The sequence below is a fragment of the Phyllobates terribilis genome, unplaced genomic scaffold (genome assembly GCF_046119375.1).
Source record: "Phyllobates terribilis strain yellow unplaced genomic scaffold, ASM4611937v1 Scaffold_9__5_contigs__length_417890890, whole genome shotgun sequence".
Classification (NCBI taxonomy): Eukaryota; Metazoa; Chordata; class Amphibia; order Anura; family Dendrobatidae; genus Phyllobates; species Phyllobates terribilis.
In genome coordinates, this window is record NW_027362769.1 from 373,496,743 (window position 1) to 373,513,010 (window position 16,268).

General features: G+C 44.8%; 1 protein-coding gene across 8 annotated transcripts in view; it reads left to right on the forward strand.

The window, feature by feature from the left end:
- The first annotated feature begins 5,474 nt into the window (after window positions 1-5,474).
- Window positions 5,475-16,268, forward strand: part of CASKIN1 (CASK interacting protein 1) — a 193,567-nt gene continuing 182,773 nt past the window's right edge. For 5 of the 8 annotated variants that reach the window (XM_073648364.1, XM_073648365.1, XM_073648367.1 and 2 more), the window contains exon 1: window positions 5,476-6,049. In XM_073648364.1, the coding sequence (XP_073504465.1) occupies window positions 5,956-6,049 (94 nt within the window). In that variant the 5' untranslated portion in view covers window positions 5,476-5,955. Of the gene's footprint in view, window positions 6,050-16,268 lie in introns of all 8 variants that reach the window. The other 3 variants (XM_073648361.1, XM_073648362.1, XM_073648369.1) reach the window with 2 other exon arrangements.

Here is a 16,268-nt window from a genome sequence, read left to right on the forward strand (position 1 = left end):
TATGGCGGTGTGTTATGTTGCACATAGTAGTGTAGCACAGTGTATGGCGGTGTGTTATGATGCACATAGTAGTGTAGCGCAGTGTATGGCGGTGTGTTATGATGCACATAGTAGTTTAGTGCAGTGTATGGCGGTGTGTTATGATGCACATAGTAGTGTAGCACAGTGTATGGCGGTGTGTTATGATGCACATAGTAGTGTAGCACAGTGTATGGCGGTGTGTTATGATGCACATAGTAGTGTAGTGCAGTGTATGGCGGTGTGTTATGATGCACATAGTAGTGTAGTGCAGTGTATGGCGGTGTGTTATGATGCACATAGTAGTGTAGCACAGTGTATGGCGGTGTGTTATGATGCACATAGTAGTGCAGCACTGTGTGTGGCGCTGTGTTATGATGCACATAGTAGTGTAGCACAGTGTATGGCGGTGTGTTATGATGCACATAGTAGTGTAGCACAGTGTATGGCGGTGTGTTATGTTGCACATAGTAGTGTAGCACAGTGTATGGCGGTGTGTTATGATGCACATAGTAGTGTAGCGCAGTGTATGGCGGTGTGTTATGATGCACATAGTAGTGTAGTGCAGTGTATGGCGGTGTGTTATGATGCACATAGTAGTGTAGCGCAGTGTATGGCGGTGTGTTATGATGCACATAGTAGTGTAGTGCAGTGTATGGCGCTGTGTTATGATGCACATAGTAGTGTAGCACAGTGTATGGCGGTGTGTTTTGATGCACATAGTAGTGTAGCGCAGTGTATGGCGGTGTGTTATGAGGCACATAGTAGTGTAGTGCAGTGTATGGCGCTGTGTTATGATGCACATAGTAGTGTAGCACAGTGTATGGCGGTGTGTTTTGATGCACATAGTAGTGTAGCGCAGTGTATGGCGGTGTGTTATGAGGCACATAGTAGTGTAGTGCAGTGTATGGCGGTGTGTTATGAGGCACATAGTAGTGTAGCGCAGTGTATGGCGGTGTGTTATGATGCACATAGTAGTGTAGTGCAGTGTATGGCGGTGTGTTATGATGCACATAGTAGTGTAGTGCTGTGTATGGCGGTGTGTTATGATGCACACAGTAGTGTAGCACAGTGTATGGCGGTGTGTTATGATGCACATAGCAGTGTAGTGCAGTGTATGGCGGTGTGTTATGATGCACATAGCAGTGTATTGCAGTGTATGGCGGTGTGTTATGATGCACATAGCAGTGTAGTGCAGTGTATGGCGGTGTGTTATGATGCACACAGTAGTGTAGTGCAGTGTATGGCGGTGTGTTATGATGCACATAGTAGTGTAGTGCAGTGTATGGCGGTGTGTTATGATGCACATAGCAGTGTAGTGCAGTGTATGGCGGTGTGTTATGATGCACATAGTAGTGTAGTGCAGTGTATGGCGGTGTGTTATGATGCACATAGCAGTGTAGCGCAGTGTATGGCGGTGTGTTATGATGCACACAGTAGTGTAGCACAGTGTATGGCGGTGTGTTATGATGCACATAGTAGTGTAGCACAGTGTATGGCGGTGTGTTATGATGCACATAGTAGTGTAGCGCAGTGTATGGCGGTGTGTTATGAGGCACATAGTAGTGTAGTGCAGTGTATGGCGCTGTGTTATGATGCACATAGTAGTGTAGCACAGTGTATGGCGGTGTGTTTTGATGCACATAGTAGTGTAGCACAGTGTATAGTGGTGTGTTATGATGCACATAGTAGTGTAGTGCAGTGTATGGTGGTGTGTTATGATGCACATAGTAGTGTAGCACAGTGTATGGCGGTGTGTTATGATGCACATAGTAGTGTAGTGCAGTGTATGGCGGTGTGTTATGATGCACATAGTAGTGTAGCGCAGTGTATGGCGGTGTGTTATGATGCACATAGTAGTGTAGCACAGTGTATGGCGGTGTGTTTTGATGCACATAGTAGTGTAGCACAGTGTATAGTGGTGTGTTATGATGCACATAGTAGTGTAGTGCAGTGTATGGTGGTGTGTTATGATGCACATAGTAGTGTAGCACAGTGTATGGCGGTGTGTTATGATGCACATAGTAGTGTAGTGCAGTGTATGGCGGTGTGTTATGATGCACATAGTAGTGTAGCGCAGTGTATGGCGGTGTGTTATGATGCACATAGTAGTGTAGCGCAGTGTATGGCGGTGTGTTATGATACATATAGTAGTGTAGCACAGTGTATGGCGCTGTGTTATGATGCACATAGTAGTGTAGCACAGTGTATGGCGGTGTGTTATGATGCACATAGTAGTGTAGCACAGTGTATGGCGGTGTGTTATGATGCACATAGTAGTGTAGCACAGTGTATGGTGGTGTGTTATGTTGCACATAGTAGTGTAGCACAGTGTATGGCGGTGTGTTATGATGCACATAGTAGTGTAGCACAGTGTATGGCGGTGTGTTATGTTGCACATAGTAGTGTAGCACAGTGTATGGCGGTGTGTTATGATGCACATAGTAGTGTAGCGCAGTGTATGGCGGTGTGTTATGATGCACATAGTAGTGTAGTGCAGTGTATGGCGGTGTGTTATGATGCACATAGTAGTGTAGCACAGTGTATGGCGGTGTGTTATGATGCACATAGTAGTGTAGCACAGTGTATGGCGGTGTGTTATGATGCACATAGTAGTGTAGTGCAGTGTATGGCGGTGTGTTATGATGCACATAGTAGTGTAGCACAGTGTATGGCGGTGTGTTATGATGCACATAGTAGTGTAGTGCAGTGTATGGCGGTGTGTTATGATGCACATAGTAGTGTAGTGCAGTGTATGGCGGTGTGTTATGATGCACATAGTAGTGTAGTGCAGTGTATGGCGGTGTGTTATGATGCACATAGTAGTGTAGTGCAGTGTATGGCGGTGTGTTATGATGCACATAGTAGTGTAGTGCAGTGTATGGCGGTGTGTTATGAGGCACATAGTAGTGTAGTGCAGTGTATGGCGGTGTGTTATGATGCACATAGTAGTGTAGCACAGTGTATGGCGGTGTGTTATGATGCACATAGTAGTGCAGCACTGTGTGTGGCGCTGTGTTATGATGCACATAGTAGTGTAGCACAGTGTATGGCGGTGTGTTATGATGCACATAGTAGTGTAGCACAGTGTATGGCGGTGTGTTATGTTGCACATAGTAGTGTAGCACAGTGTATGGCGGTGTGTTATGATGCACATAGTAGTGTAGCGCAGTGTATGGCGGTGTGTTATGTTGCACATAGTAGTGTAGCACAGTGTATGGCGGTGTGTTATGATGCACATAGTAGTGTAGCGCAGTGTATGGCGGTGTGTTATGATGCACATAGTAGTGTAGTGCAGTGTATGGCGGTGTGTTATGATGCACATAGTAGTGTAGCGCAGTGTATGGCGGTGTGTTATGATGCACATAGTAGTGTAGTGCAGTGTATGGCGCTGTGTTATGATGCACATAGTAGTGTAGCGCAGTGTATGGCGGTGTGTTTTGATGCACATAGTAGTGTAGCGCAGTGTATGGCGGTGTGTTATGAGGCACATAGTAGTGTAGTGCAGTGTATGGCGCTGTGTTATGATGCACATAGTAGTGTAGCACAGTGTATGGCGGTGTGTTTTGATGCACATAGTAGTGTAGCGCAGTGTATGGCGGTGTGTTATGAGGCACATAGTAGTGTAGTGCAGTGTATGGCGGTGTGTTATGAGGCACATAGTAGTGTAGCGCAGTGTATGGCGGTGTGTTATGATGCACATAGTAGTGTAGTGCAGTGTATGGCGGTGTGTTATGATGCACATAGTAGTGTAGTGCTGTGTATGGCGGTGTGTTATGATGCACACAGTAGTGTAGCACAGTGTATGGCGGTGTGTTATGATGCACATAGCAGTGTAGTGCAGTGTATGGCGGTGTGTTATGATGCACATAGCAGTGTATTGCAGTGTATGGCGGTGTGTTATGATGCACATAGCAGTGTAGTGCAGTGTATGGCGGTGTGTTATGATGCACACAGTAGTGTAGTGCAGTGTATGGCGGTGTGTTATGATGCACATAGTAGTGTAGTGCAGTGTATGGCGGTGTGTTATGATGCACATAGCAGTGTAGTGCAGTGTATGGCGGTGTGTTATGATGCACATAGTAGTGTAGTGCAGTGTATGGCGGTGTGTTATGATGCACATAGCAGTGTAGCGCAGTGTATGGCGGTGTGTTATGATGCACACAGTAGTGTAGCACAGTGTATGGCGGTGTGTTATGATGCACATAGTAGTGTAGCACAGTGTATGGCGGTGTGTTATGATGCACATAGTAGTGTAGCGCAGTGTATGGCGGTGTGTTATGAGGCACATAGTAGTGTAGTGCAGTGTATGGCGCTGTGTTATGATGCACATAGTAGTGTAGCACAGTGTATGGCGGTGTGTTTTGATGCACATAGTAGTGTAGCGCAGTGTATGGCGGTGTGTTATGAGGCACACAGTAGTGTAGCACAGTGTATGGCGGTGTGTTATGTTGCACATAGTAGTGTAGTGCAGTGTATGGCGGTGTGTTATGATGCACACAGTAGTGTAGCACAGTGTATGGCGGTGTGTTATGATGCACATAGCAGTGTAGTGCAGTGTATGGCGGTGTGTTATGATGCACATAGCAGTGTAGTGCAGTGTATGGCGGTGTGTTATGATGCACATAGCAGTGTAGTGAAGTGTATGGCGGTGTGTTATGATGCACATAGTAGTGTAGTGCAGTGTATGGCGGTGTGTTATGATGCACATAGTAGTGTAGTGAAGTGTATGGCGGTGTGTTAGGATGCACATAGTGTAGTGCAGTGTATGTCGGTGTGTTATGATGCACATAGTAGTGTAGCACAGTGTATGGCGGTGTGTTATGTTGCACATAGTAGTGTAGCACAGTGTATGGCGGTGTGTTATGATGCACATAGTAGTGTAGTGAAGTGTATGGCAGTGTGTTATGTTGCACATAGTAGTGTAGCACAGTGTATGGCGGTGTGTTATGATGCACATAGTAGTGTAGTGAAGTGTATGGCGGTGTGTTATGATGCACATAGCAGTGTAGCGCAGTGTATGGCGGTGTGTTATGATGCACATAGTAGTGTAGTGCAGTGTATGGCGGTGTGTTATGATGCACATAGTAGTGTAGTGAAGTGTATGGCGGTGTGTTATGATGCACATAGCAGTGTAGCGCAGTGTATGGCGGTGTGTTATGATGCACATAGTAGTGTAGTGCAGTGTATGGCGGTGTGTTATGATGCACATAGCAGTGTAGTGCAGTGTATGGCGGTGTGTTATGATGCACATAGCAGTGTAGTGCAGTGTATGGCGGTGTGTTATGATGCACATAGCAGTGTAGTGCAGTGTATGGCGGTGTGTTATGATGCACACAGTAGTGTATGGCGGTGATTATGGGGTGCGTTGCTGGGCTTTCTGGTTCCGCCTCTGGATGCAGCTCAGAGATTCTGCAGCCAATACAGGAATAGACGGATGGGAGGAGGGATCAGGAGACAGAGAGCGAGAGGGACAGGGGGAGAGACAGCACACACATCCAGAGACAGGCGCCCTCCCTCCCAGAGACACACTGTCATCCCTGTCACACTGCATCCCCGGCTCCCCCCTCCCCATCTTCACCCTGGTTTCATCTGGGGACCTGCAGGACCCTGATCCTGAGCTCAGAACCCCTCTAATGATGATCATTCCAGCATCCCTGCTATCAGTAGTCTCTGCCTGGCTCCTCCTGGTTGGAGGTGTCTGTGCTCCCCCCCAGCACATCTGACACGCTCTCCCCATCTCCCCCTACACTGCTGCTGGGTGTCTGATCTGTGCCCCCCTCCTCCTCCTCTTCTTCTTCCTCCTCCTCATCATCATCAGCGCCTCTTCCAAAAAGGATGCTCTGGCTATAAGGACCTAACAAGCCCCCCTTGCAGGATAACCCCCTTTTTCCTTGCTGCAACCCCCCTAAGCCGATCCCTCCAGAAGGAAGCAGGATGGGGAAGGACCAGGAGCTGCTCCAGGCGGTGAAAGCGGAGGACCTGAGCATGGTCCAGAAGCTGCTGCAGAGACCCAAAGCGGGCAAAGCCAGTGAGTAGGACCCCGGTGGTTTTAATTGGCTCAATGCTTTAAAGGGATTAAATGAGGAAAGAATGAATCAGCTCCTGATACAATGTATCCTGGAATGTGTCATGGAAGGGGATGCAGCATGGAGCTGGGTGGGGGGCGACACGGGGCGCCGTGCAAGAAAAGTGCAATGCAAAATACCATATTATCTATATGTGTCAGCAAATAATAATTCTGTGCGGTCCCTAGAGGGTTAATGCCAATACCGCTGGAGAAAGGGGTGAACGGACCCTGATCTGCATGAGTGGTACAGAGATGGATGGGTGATGGGCGTCCTACAGATGCCATATGATTGCTGCAAGATGCAGGGGTGGGAGGGGACCGGCTCCGATACACACACATAAATAAAAAATCACCCTTTTATAGGGGTTCCCTGTTTGGGGGTCTTAATGCACCACACTTCATAGGGTGGGATTGCACCTGCAGATGGCGGAGGTGGCCAGCTGGGCACCGCTTTGCTGATGGGTCATTTCAATGTCTCCGGGCGCTTTGATTATCGGCCGCGTGAGCAATCCCAGTTTTTCCCTGGAGCGAGGAGCGCGGTGGACTGAGCAGAGCGTGCGATAAGGACGGGGACCGGCCGACTCTTCCAATAATGTCATTTGTATTTAAAGGCGCCGCTGACTCACGTGGGCGCCCAGGAGCTTGCAATCTAATGCAGCGGCGACGCTGTGCCGGACGCGCTCATGGATGTATCACGGGATTGATTCCATCGCGTTAGGTTGCAAATCTGATAACAAGGAAATTCGCTTATTAATGCCGTTAAACTCCACCTTAATTGCAGTGTCATTAGAATCTACGCTTAAAGGGACAGCGCCGAGCCGAAAATGAGCAGCAACGGCTCTTATCTTATCTGTCTGTCTTTCTTAGACGATCTTTCTGACGTTCCATCGTTGAAATCTATAATTGATCTCTTCCGTGTACTGGGAATGGCTGATAACAGGGAGCAATAGATAAGGTAGACTTAAAAGGGGGTTTCCCAACGATAACATTTATCACATATCCACAGGTAAGATCAGTGGGGGGTCTGACCCATGGGATCCCCGTGATCACAAGAACAGGGGTCCTGTGTTCCGACTGTGGAATGTAACGATAGTGCGCATGTGTGACAGTGAATGGATCAGTGGTTAAGCATGTGCCCTACCGCTCCATTCATTCATGATCAGTGGAGGACCCCCCATTTTTATCACCTAGATGTCAAATGATCTTGGGTTGTCTGTCGTCTGCATTGGTGCCGATGACGTCACAAGCCGACATACCTGCCGAGATGAGTGCAACCCCTTTAATAGTATATTGCTGGGCTATGCCATTTAATGTCTGATCGGCGGTGATCAGACTGGTCTTTTCGCCTCCTCCTGTCAGCCCCTCGGAGGTTGCATTAGAGTCATGGTCTGACCATGTAGCCTCGGAAGGGATCGGAGAGATCAGACCATGAGGGCATATTCTAGCCGTGTCCCCTTTAAGGTTCACCATCCCTTTAAATGCTGCCTGAGCGAGCAGGGTACCATGTATATCCGTGTGAATGGGTGGACAATAACTACAGAATATGGTGACCACATGGCAAGTGATAGCCACAAAATGCTTCCTGTATATTTCCTGGGAATGTGGCAGCAGACTGGCATTGAGGTATGAATGTCACCAGTTAAAAGTCAAGCACGTTGTGCAAAAGTTTGCATACCCTAGAGGTTAGTCATTACAGGGAGCACGGAAAAAACAGGGGTCTCGTCATTTATGGAGTTAAATCCGAGCTTGCTGATCTGGTCAAAGCCGTGGATCTTATCTACTGAGTCATGAGACCTTTGGTGGAAACATCTAGGGCGCGTGGACAAGTATGTTTTTGTGTAAGAAAGAGGTTATCGGAAGTTTTGTAAAAAATTCTTAAAGTGCGTCTGGTCTTTATAAAATGCTGCAAAATTTGTGCAAAAGTTTTAGGCGTGCAGAAAATAACTCGGGGGTGGTGTATTTCTGTAAAAAAAAAAGTAACTTTTTAAAAATTGCAATTGATGAATCAGCTGAAAACATCTGAAAACCGAAAACCCCATCCACAATGGTGAATATAAAGAGATATCTGACAGATTTAGGCAGTAACAATACGTGAGTATAAATATACTGTAATCAATCACTAACATCTGCCCACCTAGGACAAAGGGTATAAACGAACCATCATATAACAAAATTCCAAAAATTGATTTTATCAAAATATATAAACTTTATTATCAAAAAAAATTATGCATACAGGTAGGTAGGTGACTAGACATACACAAAAACTACAAAGTGTACTAAAATAACACGCCTGGGGGAAACAATCTCTCCATGGTCCTATGAAAAAGTCATTAGGACTCCTAAGGGTAACCAAATGTATAATTGTGGAAGGTAACATAACAAACAGGTTATTGTACTATCATGGAATCAGGATATATATAATTCCTGTGTACACCGTGCACTGTGCACACATGCTGTGAATAGTTACCTGTAATTGGAAGGGCCACCTGCAGTCACGATCACCCACGCGCCAACCCGACGCGCGTGTCGGCAAACGAGCCTTTGTGAGGGAGTCCTAATGACTTTTCATAGGACCATGGAGAGATTGTTTCCACTAGGCGCGTCATTTTAGTACACTTTGCAGTTTTTGTGTATGTCTAGTCACCTACCTACCAGTATGTATAATTTTTTTTGATAATAAAGTTTATATATTTTGGTAAAATCAAAATTTTTCGAATCATCATTTTGGGCTTTTTGGCTTCTTCCGTCTTATCGTACAATGGTGAATGTATGTATATATATACATATATATATATATATATATATATATACACAGTACAGACCAAAAGTTTGGACACACCTTCTCATTTAAAGATTTTTCTGTATTAGGTTCTTCAAAGTAGCCACCTTTTGCTTTGATGACTGCTTTGCACACTCTTGGCATTCTCTTGATGAGCTTCAAGAGGTAGTCACCGGAAATGGTGTTCCAACAGTCTTGAAGGAGTTCCCAGAGATGCTTAGCACTTGTTGGCCCTTTTGCCTCCTCTCTGCGGTCCAGCTCACCCCAAACCATCTCGATTGGGTTCAGGTCTGGTGACTGTGGAGGCCAGGTCATCTGGCGTAGCACCCCATCACTCTCCCTCTTAGTCAAATAGCCCTTACACAGCCTGGAGGTGTGTTTGGGGTCATTGTCCTGTTGATAAATAAATGATGGTCCAACTAAACGCAAACCGGATGGAATAGCATGCCGCTGCAAGATGCTGTGGTAGCCATGCTGGTTCAGTATGCCTTCAATTTTGAATAAATCCCCAACAGTGTCACCAGCAAAGCCCCCCCACACCATCACACCTCCTCCTCCATGCTTCACAGTGGGAACCAGGCATGTAGAGTCCATCTGTTCACCTTTTCTGCGTCGCACAAAGACACGGTGGTTGGAACCAAAGAGCTCAAATTTGGACTCATCAGACCAAAGCACAGATTTCCACTGGTCTAATGTCCATTCCTTGTGTCCTTTAGCCCAAACAAGTCCCTTGTGCTTGTTGCCTGTCCTTAGCAGTGGTTTCCTAGCAGCTATTTTACCATGAAGGCCTGCTGCACAAAGTCTCCTCTTAACAGTTGTTGTAGAGATGTGTCTGCTGCTAGAACTCTGTGTGGCATTGACCTGGTCTCTAATCTGAGCTGCTGATAACCTGCGATTTCTGAGGCTGGTGACTGGGATAAACTTATCCTCAGAAGCAGAGGTGACTCTTGGTCTTCCTTTCCTGGGGCCGTCCTCATGTGAGCCAGTTTCTTTGTAGCGCTTGATGGTTTTTGCAACTGCACTTGGGGACACTTTCAAAGTTTGCCCAATTTTTCGGACTGACTGACCTTGATTTCTTAAAGTAATGATGGCCACTCGTTTTTCTTTACTTATCTGCTTTTTTCTTGCCATAATACTAATTCTAACAGTCTATTCAGTAGGACTATCAGCTGCGTATCCACCTGACTTCTGCACAACACAACTGATGGTCCCAACCCCATTTATAAGGCAAGAAATCCCACTTATTAAACCTGACAGGGCACACCTGTGAAGTGAAAAACATTTCCAGTGACTACCTCTGGAAGCTCATCAAGAGAATGCCAAGAGTGTGCAAAGCAGTCATCAAAGCAAAAGGTGGCTACTTTGAAGAACCTAGAATATAAGACATATTTTCAGATGTTTCACACTTTTTTGTTAAGTATATAATTCCACATGTGTTAATTCATAGTTTTGATGCCTTCAGTGTGAATGTACAATTTTCATAGTCATGAAAATACAGAAAAATCTTTAAATGAGAAGGTGTGTCCAAACTTTTGGTCTGTACTGTATATATATATATATATATATATATATATATATATATATATATACAGATAAGATAGAGTTAAAAAAAAAGTGCAAATTAAAAGAAAAGTGAAGCGCAAATCAAAACAGGCAAAAATCACCAAAAACTAAACAAAAAAAGGTGCAAAAGCAATAATGACTAAGGCCCTATGTCCTTATGTCACCCCAGGATAATTTGAGAAGTCAGACATTGGGGGACTTTTTTTTTCGTCAACCAACCAAATCTTAGCTTTCTTATTCCCCCAAAAAATGGTAAATGGGATGTGATTTGTTGCTAATGTCACATTCTAACCCAAAGATCTGCGATCATGAGGTTAGGTCCTGATAATAATTTAGAATTTTTATCAATGGGAGAACTAAAGGACAATAATTCCCACATGTGATTCATAGAGAGGAGGAAGGTAACAATTATCTGGTATCGGCAATCATTAAGGAGAAAGACAATCGATGTTGATCAGACGCCACAATGCAAATGAGAATTGGATGTGTATAAGGGTACAGAGGCCAGGAGGATGACTCTTTTATAATGGATCTATTACTAGGTCTACAGTGGTTGCTCTTATTTTACTCCCACTATTCCACTGAGTATGCCATTTTTTGTTTTTTGAAAATCCACCATACGGTTCCAGAGATATAGGCCTTTTTACTTAGTGCGAATTTTTGTGGAAACTCATGGGCGTGACTATAGGCTGTTCCGCATAATTAACTTATGAGCAACACCCCTGCGGTAAAGTCTAGAAAAATGAGCACTAAATAAAAAGCCCCATATCTCTGGAACCGTATGGCGGATTTAAAAAAAAAAAAAAAACTGAATACTCAGGGGAGCAGTGGGAATAAAAAAAATCAACAACTGGTCACTTTCAGAGAATTCCATGTTCGGAGTTCAGCACCGAACACGAGGTTTCCGGTACGAACCCCGAACTTTACAGTTCGGGTTCACTCATTTCTATCCACAACAGTAATCTGAGATTGATCCCATGTTTCTGCTTCAGATTTACAGTTGGAGCAGCACCATTCAATGTGGCTGCCTGCCGCAATCTCCAAGCGGAATCCGCTTCAATAAGTCACTTATTCTTACTCCTGCTGATTAAACAAAACTGCCCTGTTTATAGAGGCGCTGATTTCTTGGAATACGTGCTGAAAGATTGTATTGTTCGGTCACGTGTCTGACAGCAGGGTGAAGCTAAGCTGTAGTCTGTTGCCGGGGGAAACCAATGAGATTTTGAAATAAGCCTTTCCCTGTATAAAATTGAGAAAAAAAAGATCTAAAAATACATAAAATAAGTAGAAAATAAAACCCATTGATTTGAGCTTCCACAGAGTAATACTTCATTTCACCTGTGGTGGTGCTGCAGGAAAATTGAACTCATATTACCAGTTGCTTATAGCTAGGAATCCCAATGGAGAGACACTTTGTGATCAGCTTATTGTCAGGGGACCTTTCTAACAAGTGATTGTCCAAAGTGAACAGCCCCTTTTAATGCATTTCATAGGATGATAGGGTCACTGTTCAGAAACTCAAATATGGCCAAAATCACCATATATGATGAAACACCCCTTTAAAGAGGATCTGGCACTCGGTGAAAAGTGTCCAGTTTTTGCTCTTCTCTTATTTCTGCCGCTCCCTTGAGCATTCTGTTTTTTTGTAGTTTTTAAATCAACCATACAGTTCCAGAGATATGGACATTTTTATTTAGTGCTACTTTTTATGGTCTTTAGTAAAAGGGCGTGGCTCACAGATTCTCTGGGGGCGTGTCTTCAGGCTGCCCTGCGAGCCACGCCCTCCCGTAAAGATCATAAAAATGAGCGGTAAATAAAAAGCCCCATATCTCTGGAACCGTATGGCGGATTTACAAAAAACAAAAACTGGAAAACTCAGGACAACAGCGGGAATAAAATAAGATAAAAAAATTGGTCATTTTTGACTAGGTGACAGGTCTCCTTTAAGTCCAGATTTCCAAAGCGGATTAGTCATCTTTCATTCAAACATCTGCTCCAATCATGATCCCCTCCAATTAGATGAATGCAGCGATATATTATCCGTAGTACGGGCGATTTGACAAGCGGTTATTAAACGGCTACTATAATGAAGCCTATACTGTGTCATTTTCCAGGAGCGGTACCACAATATCCGACCTCAGCAGTGGTGCCGGGCAATCTGCACAGCTGGTTGGGAAAATGCGATTTAAGTGGTAGAGATAAATTCACCTTATCCTCTTACATAAAAGTATTTAGACTCCTGATCTCTGACACTTGGCGTGGTGTGCCGTCTATCGCGCCCCTTGCCTCTCGCTGCTCAGAAACAGCTGCATTCTCTCCAAATATGGAAACACTTAGCGGAGGAGACGTATTCCTGAAACTGTTCATTAAGTGCTGCTCACCATGAAACGAACGCGACGCGCAGCAATCCAGAGGCGGCCATCAGCAGAGGATCCAAATTTTGGGATGGTGGCTTCGATGATGCAAAGTGTTCCAACTAGGTGCCCATGCCAAGGCGTTTCCTAATTTATTTCATGCCAGGTCTTTGGTGGTTAAAAGGTGAACACCAAGCGGAAACATCTGCCTGACCAACAAATATGCATGGTGGTGTCCCTAATGGGGACCATGCATAGTGGGGTCAGGAGGCAAACTTCTATCCTAAATGTATGGTCGACTTTTTTTCATCCAACACCTAGTGGAACGTTCATCTAACTTCCATCATTCCCTTAATTTTGGGAATTGGGGACTTCAGCTCATGGACTTTCGATATGTTTATCGAAGGTCTAATGGGGAAATTTCCAGGTCAGATCAATAATCAGGGTTGGTTCTTGGATATGGCTGTCTATAGTCATAGAGAATTTAGCCTTGTGATATAAGGGAGCAGTTCTGTGATATTTCACCCCACTATAGAGCATGGTAGGAGGACACCACTCAGAGATTGCGGTATTTACCATGGCTCCAGAATTAGATGGTGACTTGTGGAAGCCAAAAAACTTTGATCGCCGGTAGCCAAGATTGGCGGTTGAGCAGGTGTGAGAGGCAGGCAAGTAAGCTGAGGTTGGGGTCAACTAGGGGAGCTGGTCCTGCAGACTGAGAGCTGTCTCATAAATAGACTGTTCGCTGAAAAAGAATTTTTTGACTAAACAGTCATCCTAGAATTCTTTATTCTTTAAAAAGCACCTGTCACTCGCCAGGAATACGTAATTTTTTTACCTGGTGTTAATGCCGCTGTTCTCCTGAATCCAGCAATGTTTTTCTTTTTTTTCTGCGCCTCTCCGCTCCTGAGATATGGCCCCTTCTATCCTCCCTGCATATAAATTTAGTCTCCTTATCCAAGTGGGTGTCGTCCTCTGTGGGCGTTTCCTTGATGACCACTCCCAGTTGACTAAAAAGAGTAATATATCCATATCTCAGGAACGGAGAGGCGCAGGGAAAAAAGGAAAACAACGCCGAATTCAGGAGAATAGCGGCATTTACACCAGGTAAAAAAAAAATACATATTTATGGAAAGTGACAGGTTCTGTTTAAGTACCCCCTGTTGGAGTTATTCAAGTGAAGACCAATGTCATGTTAATCTGCCTCGTGTACCTTCTTACTGACTACTGAAGGAAACCTATGGGGCCATATTACTCGGAAGGGCCTCTATAGAACAATCCAACCCCTTTGGCACTGCTCAGAGATTTCTGTACATTCCAGTACACACTGTGTAGCAGAATGTTTTAAGCAGTACCAAAGGGACTAGATTTCTTTCTGTAAGGCCCTGGAATCACTTTTGGCCCCAGATCACAAACTTCACCATATTTATAGGTTTTCATCTAAAAGATCAAAACCGTTATAAGGTGTTAACATCAATATACAAACGCAGACTTTTCTGTTTTCTCTTCAGGAAAAATAAAAAAAATTTTTTTAGAGTTGTACATTTTTTTTGTACTTTAGACTGAATCATTGGATGATCTCCAGCTGCGCCAATTAAAGTTCAGTTCACACATATTTTATTGATCTGCTACATTGTGAACAAGGCTGATCACAGATAAACGAGTGTATACTGCTGCCCGTGAGCCGTCACCGCGGGCGTAGATAATGAGGCCGAAGAGAACCAGTACATTAGAGGGTCATAGGAATTCTAGAAATGTTCCACGGTCCGCGCTCACAGTCCGTACTATCTACTGTATATATATCATTATGTCACAGCCAAGATAGTAGAGCTGGATATATCATACATAGGCCTCCAGAGCAGAAATCATAATAGATTCTTCACGCTGGTGCTTGTTCATATCTCAGTACCCAACGATAACGGTCCATACCCATTTGGGGGTATGGACCTTGCGTCAGATCTCTTTTCCATGGTTCCTATCTTTTGTCACGAATCTGCTGCTCACTGTGTCCTAGAGACGCTGTGAGTGACTTGTCTGCCACCCAATAGATGGCAGGGGCATGCTGGGCTGTCAGTATTGTATATAGGATAGCCCAGCCGCCCTATCAGGGATTGGTTTGTGCTGACTCTCCCCATGCTAATTTAGGAGTGCCAGGAGCCCAATCAGGTGTCACCTTTCTGGGTGATTGCCTGACTATTTAGCTGTCGGCAATGGTCAGACCCTTGCCAGTCATAGCTTGGCTCGGTGGTGTGCGTGCCTTGTACTTTTGTGTTCTGCTGTTCTGAACGTTTGTCTAGCCCCTTTGTCTCAATCCGTCACCCCCTGATGAAGGACTCCGGTCCGAAACGCACGTCGGGGCTGCGCCGCACTCACTTCAGGACCACCTGCTCAGGTATTTTCCTTCCCTTGCCTTCGGTTTCATAGTGGCCTCGATTTATCCATGCACACTTGGATCATTTAGCACGCATTCCTTTCACTCCCCCTCTCAAGTCCCCCCTTTCCCCATCCCCCCTTTCCCTTTCCTCCCCTATCTTCCTCTACTTCTGAGGGCAATTCATATTGCTCTTTTATAAACCAATGGTTCATGTGTACATACAAGGGGTGGTGTCCATATACCACCAGTGGCTACTAGTACCTGTGTATATTGCTGGGTGATGCACCTTCTGCTATCAGCAGTTCAGTATTTGTCATATGGTTATTACTCACAATTTATATATTCGATAAGTAGACGTCTGGTGTATCACACAGGTATTACACATATCCATCTCAGTATATGGCGCTTTATTTTTCTTTTTTCTATTTTCTCATGTATATCTATTATTCATGTCTTACCTTTAGCATTATCTGCAGTTAGTATCCCCTGGTCCAACAAGTATCATTGCTCATGTATTATTTTGTGATGTTTGATTATTTATGAGTGCGGGCACTCTTGTGTTTGTAGTGCCACTGTAAACCGTATCTTCAATAAAGGTTTTTTATCTTTTCCAACCATTGTCTATTTGATATTTGAACCCAACATTCGGTGGTTCTCCTTGTCTGTTGTGTTCTGATCGTTTGCCTAGCCCCTTTGTCTCGATCTGTTACCATTTTGGACTTCTGACCTCGGACTGTGACCTGTTTTCTCTTTTGTCTTGCCCCTCTGCCTTTGATGTACACTCTTGGTATTTGACCTCAGACTTCTCGACTTCTTGGACCTCATTCTGACCATCCGGTTTGCCTAGCCCCTTTGCTCTGATCCGTTATCCTCCTGGTATTCTGACCTCGGACTGTTACCTGATTAAGCCTTTGTCTCTTCCCTCTGTTTATGATGTACCCTCCTAGCTCTTGACCTCGGACTCCTTGACTATCCTGACTTGTCGAGGGAAGTGACTCAGCGTCACAGGCTAGAGATTGACTGTTTGGGACTGCTCTTTTTAGAACATCTTCATAGTAATCTTTTATATGACGCTATGCGGCGCTACTCTGTTCCGGCGTCCAGTCCGTT